This window comes from Sapajus apella, unplaced genomic scaffold (assembly GCF_009761245.1).
Source record: "Sapajus apella isolate SASKATOON/1434 unplaced genomic scaffold, GSC_monkey_1.0 scaffold2, whole genome shotgun sequence".
Classification (NCBI taxonomy): domain Eukaryota; kingdom Metazoa; phylum Chordata; class Mammalia; order Primates; family Cebidae; genus Sapajus; species Sapajus apella.
In genome coordinates this window covers 12117079-12125708 of record NW_022436942.1, presented here as the reverse complement: position 1 = coordinate 12125708, position 8630 = coordinate 12117079, and the positions used below count along the sequence as shown (strand labels likewise).

Genomic DNA, 8630 nt, shown 5'->3' with positions numbered 1-8630 from the left:
TGCCACATGGCACTTACTCTAAAATCAATGACATAATCAGAAGTAAAATGCTTCTCAGCAAATGCAAAAGAACTGAAATCATAACAGTCTCTCAGACCACAGCACAATCCCATTAGAACTCAAGACTAGGAAATTCATTCAAAACTGTACAATTACATAGAAGTTGAATAACCTGCTCATGAATTTGCTTCTCAGCAAATGCAAAACAACTGAAATCATAGCAGTCTCTCAGACCACAGCACAATCAAATTAGAACTCAAGACTAGGAAATTCATTCAAAACTGTACAATTACATGGAAATTGAATAACCTGCTCCTGAATTACTTTTGAGTAAATAAATGAAACTAAGGCAGAACTCAAGAAGTTCTTTGAAACTAATGAGAACAAAGATACAACATACCAGAATCTCTGGGACACAGCTAAAGCAGTGTTAAGAGGGAAATTTATAGCACTAAACACCCTCATCAAAAAGTTAGAAAGATCTCAAGTTAACAACCTAACATCACAACTAAAAGAACTAGAGAAACAAGAGAAAACAAATCCCAAAGCTAGCAGAAGATGAGAAATAACCAAAATCAGAGCTGAATGAAGGAGATAGAGACATGAAAAAAACCTTTTAAAAGATAAATGAATTGGGAGCTAGTTTTTTTTTTTGAAAAAATTAATAAAATAGACTGCTAGCTAGACTAGAAGAAAAGAGAGAAGATTCAAATAAACACAGTGAGACATGATAAGGGAAATATTACCACTGAACCCACAGAAATATAGGCAACCATCATAGAATACATCTACATACATAAACTAGAAAATCTCAAAGAAATGAACACACTTCTGGACACATACACCCTTTCAAGATTGAACCAGGAGGAAATTCAGTCCCTGAACAGACTAATAATGACTTCTGAAACTGAGGCAGTAATAAATAGCCTAACAGCCAAAAAAAGCCCAGGACCAGATGGATCACAGCTGAATTCTAGCAGATGTACAAAGAAGAGCTGATACCATTCCTACTGAAACTACTCCGAAAATTGAAAAGAAGGGACTCCTCCCTAACTCATTCTATGAGGCCAGCATTATTCTGATACCAAAACCTGGCAGAGACACAACAACTACAAGAAAATTTCAGGCCAACATCCTTGATGAACATTGATGCAAAAATTCTCAACAAAATTCCTGCAAACTGAATCCAGCAGCATGTCAAAAAACTCATTCACTATGATCAAGTAGACTTCATCCCTGGGAGGCATGGTTAATTCAACATACGGAAATCCATGAATGTGATTCATCACATAAACAGAACTAAAGATAAAAAACCACATAATTATCTCCACAGATAGAGAAAAAGCGCTTGATAAAATTCAACATCCATTCCTGTTAAAAACTCTCAATAAACTAGGTATTGAAGTAACATACTTCAAAAAAATAGCCATATATCACAAACCCATAGCCAGTATCATACTGAAAGGGCAAAAGCTGGAAGCATTCCCCTTGAAAACAGGCACAGTACAAGGATGCCCTCTCTCACCACTCCTATTCAACACAGTATTGGAAGTTCTGGCCAGGGAATCAGGCAAGAGAAAGAAATAAAGAGCATTCAAATAGGAAGAGAGGAAGTCAAACAATCCATGTTTGTAGATGACATGATCCTATATCTAGAAAACTCCATCATCTCAGCCCAAAAGCTTCTTAAGCTGATAAACAACTTCAGCAAAGTCTCAGGATACAAAATCAATGTGCAAAAATCACTAGCATTCCTAAACAACAGTCATGCCAGGAGCCAAATCAAGAATGAACTCCCATTCACAAATGCCACAGAAAGAATAAAATACCCAGGAATATAGCTAACTAGGGAGGTAAAAATCTCTACAAGAAAAACTACAAACCACTGCTCAAAGAGATCAGTAATGACACAAACAAATGGAAAAACATTCCATGGTCATGGATAGGTAGAATCAATATTATTAAACTGGTTATACTGCCCAGAGCAATTTATAGATTTAATGCTATTCCCATTAAACTACTATTGACATTCTCCACAGAACTAGAAAAAACTATTTTAAAATTCTTATGGAACCAAAGAAGAGCTCTGTTGCCCAGGCAGGAGTGCAATGGTGTGATCTTGGCTACTTGCAAACTGCCTCCCAGGTTCAAGTGATTCTCATGCCTCATCCTCCCAAGTTTCTGGGGTTATAGATGTGTGCCACCACACCTGGCTAATTTTTGTATTTTTTTAGTAGAGATGGGATTTTGCCATGTTGTCCAGGCTGTTCTCAAACTCCTGGTCTCAAGAGATCTGCCCACCTTGGCCTCCCAAAGTGCTGGGATTACAGGCATGAGTCACCGCACCCAGTGATCAGTGATTCCCTCTTATATGCAGAGCTTCAGAGAACTTTCGTGGGGCCTCCCAGTCTCCTGGTGGCAGTAATGTAGGGTGAGAAAAGGAGATGCCCTTTGCCAATACCACTTCTAGGATTATATTTACTGGAATTCACTTTTCTCAATGAAAGTAGGTAATTAGTTGGTCTTTTCTCTGGTTTTCATGGTATTCATTCAGTTAGTTAATTAACCAAATATTTATTGAGCAGTTACAATGCGACAGGGATTGTTCTAGGTGATGGACATATATCAATGAACAAAACAGACAAAATTCCTGCCCTCAGAAGCTTACATTTCAGTGGCAAAAGACAGATAACAAAATAAATCAGATTATATACTGTAGTATGTGGGAAGAAGAGGGTATTAAGGCAAAAAAAAAAAAAAAAAAGAACAAGGAAGAGAACTAAGGAAAAGCTAGGGGGTGGGGAACTACAATGTCAAATAGGGTGGTCATGGAGGGATTTACAAAGAAGACATTTAAGCAGAGACAGACTCTGGTGAGGGCAGAGTCATGCCAATATCTAGGGGAAGATCATTCCAGCAAGTACAGTGAACTTAATCTTGCTTTCCTTGTTAGTTTTTAGTTTGCCATTTTCCTCTCTTTAGATTTGGTAATGATGAGGAAAGGGAAATAATTTTGAAGTTCTTATTAATTTAGAAATGTTGAATGTCAATAACCTATTGTTTTCTTGGTCTCGTTCTTCTTTCCCTTCAGCTCACTTTGAGTTTCTTTATCTGTAATTCGTGATAGAGAGTCCCCAGATGAGAATAGTGCTGAAGACTAATAGTTAATCACATCTCTTAGTGGGAAGAGATAGAAAGGGCTGGGAAGTCAACTAAAAAAAGAGATGCAATTTCAGTGTTTACTCCTCTGAAAGTCCTGCTCATTGAAAAGTCTGGCATATGAAGGAAGACCTGGGACCCATTGAATGCCAGGGACAATAGGGAAAAAGACCACAAAAAACAAAACAACAGCAATATTATAAAAAATTATACTACTCTCATTTCATACATTTAAACAGTAGATGGTAACAGTAGTCACTAATATAGTTATAAAACCATAAAATAATATTTGTTATAATTTTAAAATTCTGACTACCTAAGGGAAAAAGTACAACTTCTGCTTATCTCATATTAACTCCAGTTTCAAAAAGGGCCCTTTTATTGCAGTGCTGGTGTCAAGGTACACCAGATTTCTACCTGTAGGGTCAGGTTCTATTATGAAAATGCCTTGGAAAACAAAACTGTGCTGAACAAACAGGAAACACCACCATTGTTCACCAGGTGTGTTGTTGCCCCTTTTTGGAAGCGTGGTCAAGTATTTAATAGCATTTGACTAGTATATATTCATCCATAATGAAAGCCAGACACTTTATAAAAAGGTGACTTGATTCTTTGTGAATGGACGCATTATTTAGCCTCTCTGTGCCTCAGCTCCCTCAGCTGAAAAGTGGGGATAAAGCCACACTTACCTGCTTTATAGGGTTAAAGTGAGGATTAAGTGGGATAATTCACGCAAATCTCTAAGAACAGTCCCTGACATACAAAAAGCGCTAAAACATGTTGCAAATTATTAACTTCACAAAAATATCTACAGTGGAGCGGCACCTTCGAGTTCTACTGAGATCTAGTGTAAGATACATCTCTCAAGGTCTTTTCTAAATTTTTGATTTTACCACCACCAAAACTAGCTTAATTAATGTATTAGTTCGGTCACCTCAAGAACATTTATTAAGCCCTCACTCTGGTTACATTTTGTATCAGGGAATTAGTTGATTTTAATCCGGTGCTTCGTTTTTTACTGGACGAAAAAAGTTCACAGCATTATTAATTCCCAAATATTTGCCAGGTGTTCGGAGTTTTAGAAAGCTTATTGTCAGAGACTAAACTAAGAAGGCTTTTGAAGGAGCTCAGATCAGGTGGGAAATGAGAAGGGCTGGTATTGTGTTGCGAGTTTGTCAAGAAGGAGCTCCTGGCCTGGGCCTGTTGATGGGTATTTAGAACCCTCTGGCATTATTGCTAGCTGGCGGCTGAATGCGAGGCAAGAGTCGCCCTCTTTTTGTGTTAAATCACGTGCTTGATTAAAAGTGAAGGTGGAGGCAGCTGCAGCGCCCTCCCCCTCCGAGCTGCCGGCTTCTTCCCCACGGTGTTCTGGCCACGTCCCGCGCCTTCTCGCGCACGGGAGAGCGCCCTGGGTCGAGGCCGGCCCCGGCTGCAGGTGGCCCCATGTAGCGCAGTGGCGTGGCCGCCTCCATCTCGCCGGGTCCGGCGCGGAGGGCAGCGGCTCAGGTGCCGGCGCGGGGGAGGACCGGGCGCCTCGGGGATCCGGAGCCTGCTGGCGCCGCGCCCGGGAGGACACCCCCGGCGAGGACGAGGCCGCGCCTCCTCCCGGAACTGGCCGGCGCCGCCAGGAGGGAGGAGAGGCGGGAGCAGGGCTGCCGCGTCTCGGGGGCCATGGACGTCCTTCCCGCCGGCGGGGGCCGCCCGGGGCCCGGGACAGAGCGGGAGTTCCGCGGCGGCGAGGCGAGGCTGGAGCGCCGGGAGGAAGAAGCGGCTCCTGCAGCGCCCCCAGCCTCGCCCCCTCGTGGAGCGGCGGGGCGGCCGCGGGGCTCCCGGGACTCGTGGGACGGCGACGAGGACCCGGAGCCCGGCGAGGCGCTCGGCGGCCGCACGAGCCGCACGGCGTCCCTGGTGAGCGGGCTGCTCACCGAGCTGTACAGCTGCGCCGAGGAGGAGGAGGCGGCGGGCGGGGGCCGCGGGCCCGGGGGCCGCCGGCGGCGCCGCGACAGCCTGGACAGCTCCACCGAGGCCTCGGGCTCCGACGTGGTCCTGGGCGGCCGCGGCTGCGCCGGCGACTCCCGCGTGCTGCAGGAGCTGCAGGAGCGGCCGAGCCAGCGGCACCAGATGCTGTACCTGCGGCAGAAAGGTGAGGGCCGGGCGGAGCGGGGTCCCGGGGCCTTCCCGGAGCCGGGCTCTCCTCGCCCTCTCTGCGCGCACCTGGGCTGCTCGGCCGAGCGCTCAGACATTGTCTCTTTGGATCTGACGCTGGTACCCACCGTGGCACAGATTTAGTCCACACTTAGTTCTTAAGTTCTCCGGAGTAATCGAATCGAGCATCGTTTGATGGAGTGGGCAGCTTTCCCCGCTCCTCCTATCTCCCGGTGTGTTCGCGGAGGCCCCAGGGGAGAAGGCAGCCCAGATTCTAATTTCACCTGAACAGCTGTTAGGACAGGGTTGGAGGTTCTGATACGTATACCTGAAGCCACCTAGAGGGCGCCGCCAGAATCGAGGCGAGTCCTCGGGCTCTTTCCCTTTTTTTTTTTTTTTTTAAAGTCCGCCTTCCCTGGTCACACCACTTAGTGTTTAGTGAGGCAGAATAATTCGATAATGCAGTTTTGAAGCAGAGCATGTGAATTTTATTTCTGCCAGAACGTACGGTTCTGGGCAGCTCACTAGAATTTTTTTTTCTTTTTTTCCTTCTCGGTGACAGGTTAGTGGAGGGCCTTCGAGTGTTGGGCTTTATTACAGAATTTAACTGCTGGTACCTTCAGTTGGCAGGGAGAGGTCGACCAGAGAAAATGGCCTTGGCTTTCAGCGAGAGAGGCTAATATGGTGTTTCTTTTGTTATGAGACTCTGATGCTTGTGTCTTGAGAATTTTTTTTTCTCATCTGTTCATAATAGCTTGCCTTTCAGGCGGTAACACAGTTATCACAGTTGTCTTTTTGTACAGAAATATCAAGACCTCCATTAACGGAATGAGTTGAGGTATGGAACCTCACCGAGCCACCATAGCATTTCTTGACGGTAATGTCCTTGGGCTAAGTTGCCAAGGGAGGGAGGAAAGAGAAGTCTCACTCTCCTCGTTGTAAATTGGTCTAGCTGGTTGAGAGGGCGGAGAACAAAAGTAGGAAAATAATAAATCTGTCTGCTTTCTCAGACCTACGCAAACAGCTTTTAGTTTCCTCTTTTGACTTCCTAGTGAAGATTTTTTTCCCAGCTAATTGTTACAAATGGCTTCCACTTTCCTCCCCCTGCCTGGGACTTTGGCTGTAGCTGTGCCATTTCATTTTATAGAATTATTTTGTTCTCAGGGTGTCTGTGTATGCCACAAGTCCCACAGGGCAATAGTTCTTTCAGACTCCAATATAATCAATTTTGAAGAAGTATGATTTATCTTTTTACAAGATTTTACGTTTTTCTTCACTGAGGGAATTCTGGGGATTAGTGATTTCCTTTTTGAAAGGAAAATTGGCAAGCTAAAGCTTAAATAAAAAGTAATGGTACAGCTAACTATGCAAGTCGATTTCATATGAGTGGCCACATAATCATTCACTAGCCCTCTAATAGCCTCTTTTGCCTGTTTCAGTCTTATTGCATGGCTACTTGCCTGTTAAACCTTTCTTCCCTTGTAGTCAACCCTACTAAGATGAACAAAATGCCATATCAGTCCTATACACACAAATGCGTGCTTATGTGGGCACACATATATACACACCCACTCTCCCCTTCATTGATAACATCATTCGAGTGCTAAGATTAAAGTATCAGGTGATGATACAGCTATCTGCCTAAAGAATGCTGCTTGTTACGTTATTTGATCTTTTTCTCAGGCTCAAAAAATATTCCTCCCAATATAACTCCTCTGCGTTCAGTAAGAATCTCATACAATACTGGTAGCCTGGGTATTCTCTCCTCTCCCTGCTAGGGATTTTGCTGTAGCCCCTATTTAGCTATATATTTCACATGTGTACGTCCTTTAGGTGAGGCACCAGAATGCTGTCTCAGGACATCTGGACTCTCTTCAGTGTTTTTGTTGTTAAGGCGATACATTTTGGAGTCAGATTCCTGGGTTGATATCCGGCTGCAGTTCCTCACCAGCTGTGTGACCTTGGACAAGCTATTTAACCTCTCTGTGTCTCATTTTCTTATAAAGAGGGATAATAATAACACCTACCTCAGAGAGCTACCTCAGTGGTGAGAATTATGTAAGTTAGAGTATATGAAGTGCTCAACAGATGTTAGATATAATGTTTTATCATATACCCTAGGATTTCTTAGGACACTGAGCACAGATTGTGAGTTGACAATGTCCTTATTTTTGCTCAGTTATTTAACACGTATAAGAGGCTATGGTTGATGCCATGGAGTATTCAAAGATGAAGGAGACCTGTTTCCATCCCCAGGAGGTTTCTATACCAGCAGATGTTACTGTAAAAGACATTTCCACCCTCAACTCTGAAAAATTTTTCCCATATTGAACAGTAAATGTAATTCAGAGAATTGGAGTTGTAGGCAACTTAGGGATCACTGGAAATGAGATAACGTAAAAACCCTTTTGTGGAGGAAAAGTATAATTTAAATGCTTTGTGATAATATTCCCATCCCTTTTATTTCTAGAAGGAAGGTATTGATTTGGTTCTTTATTTTTGAGACAGAGTTTTGCTCTTCTTGCTCAGGCTGGAGTGCAGTGGCACAGTCTTGGCTCACTGCAACCTCTGCCTCCTGGGTTCAAGTGATTCTCTTGCCTCAGCCTCCCAAGTAGCTGGGATTACAGGCATGTGCCACCACACCTGGCTAATTTTGTATTTTTAATACAGACATGGTTTCATCATGTTGGTCAGGCTGGTCTCGAACTCCTGACCTCCTGATCCACCCACCTCCACCTCCCAGAGTGTTGGGATTACAGGTGTAAGCCACCGTGCCTGGTCCAAAATATTGAAATAATCAAAGAAAGGTATTTGTTCTATCTGAAGGCATCTAGGAATGAGCAAACTCTGGTCCTTTTTCTCATATTTAATCACATTTTCATTTAACTTAAATGTTCTCTTTTCGTTATATCCTATTATGTTTAAAATTAGGGGGAGAGGAATAACTAGCCTTTGCTCTCTTCTTCATGGTAATTCCTTATTCTTAAAGTGTTATTTATATTAGTGTTTATAAAGACCATTCCCATGTGTTTCTCAGCATAATCTTGTATGTTAGGCATAATTTGAGACATGGAACACACTTCCTTTCCTAAAAGCACTCAGGGAGTTAGTTGGCTGATTTCAAGGCAGTCTCTTTTAACTCAAGGCCAAATGCATTTTCCATGGTGAGGTCCAGTATGAGAGCCCTGCATTTCTTTGTTGCAGACTCCAAAAGTTGACTGTGACCTCTGGAGTACATTTCTACTTTTGAGCATTTCTTTTCTTCTCTTCTGATTCTCTTTAGTTTCTCCAAATCCCTTTAAAAATGAGTAGATCCAAACCCCACA

The 8630-nt window shown here is 43.4% G+C and overlaps 1 protein-coding gene across 2 annotated transcripts in view; it reads left to right on the top strand.

The window, feature by feature from the left end:
• The first annotated feature begins 4830 nt into the window (after positions 1 to 4830).
• The window catches only part of TBC1D30 (TBC1 domain family member 30), a 99632-nt gene continuing 95832 nt past the window's right edge, over positions 4831 to 8630 (top strand). Inside the window, exon 1 of one of the 2 annotated variants that reach the window (XM_032288388.1) lies at positions 4831 to 5302. In XM_032288388.1, the coding sequence (XP_032144279.1) occupies positions 4831 to 5302 (472 nt within the window). The remainder of the gene's footprint in view (positions 5303 to 8630) is intronic. The other variant, XM_032288381.1, reaches the window with a different exon arrangement.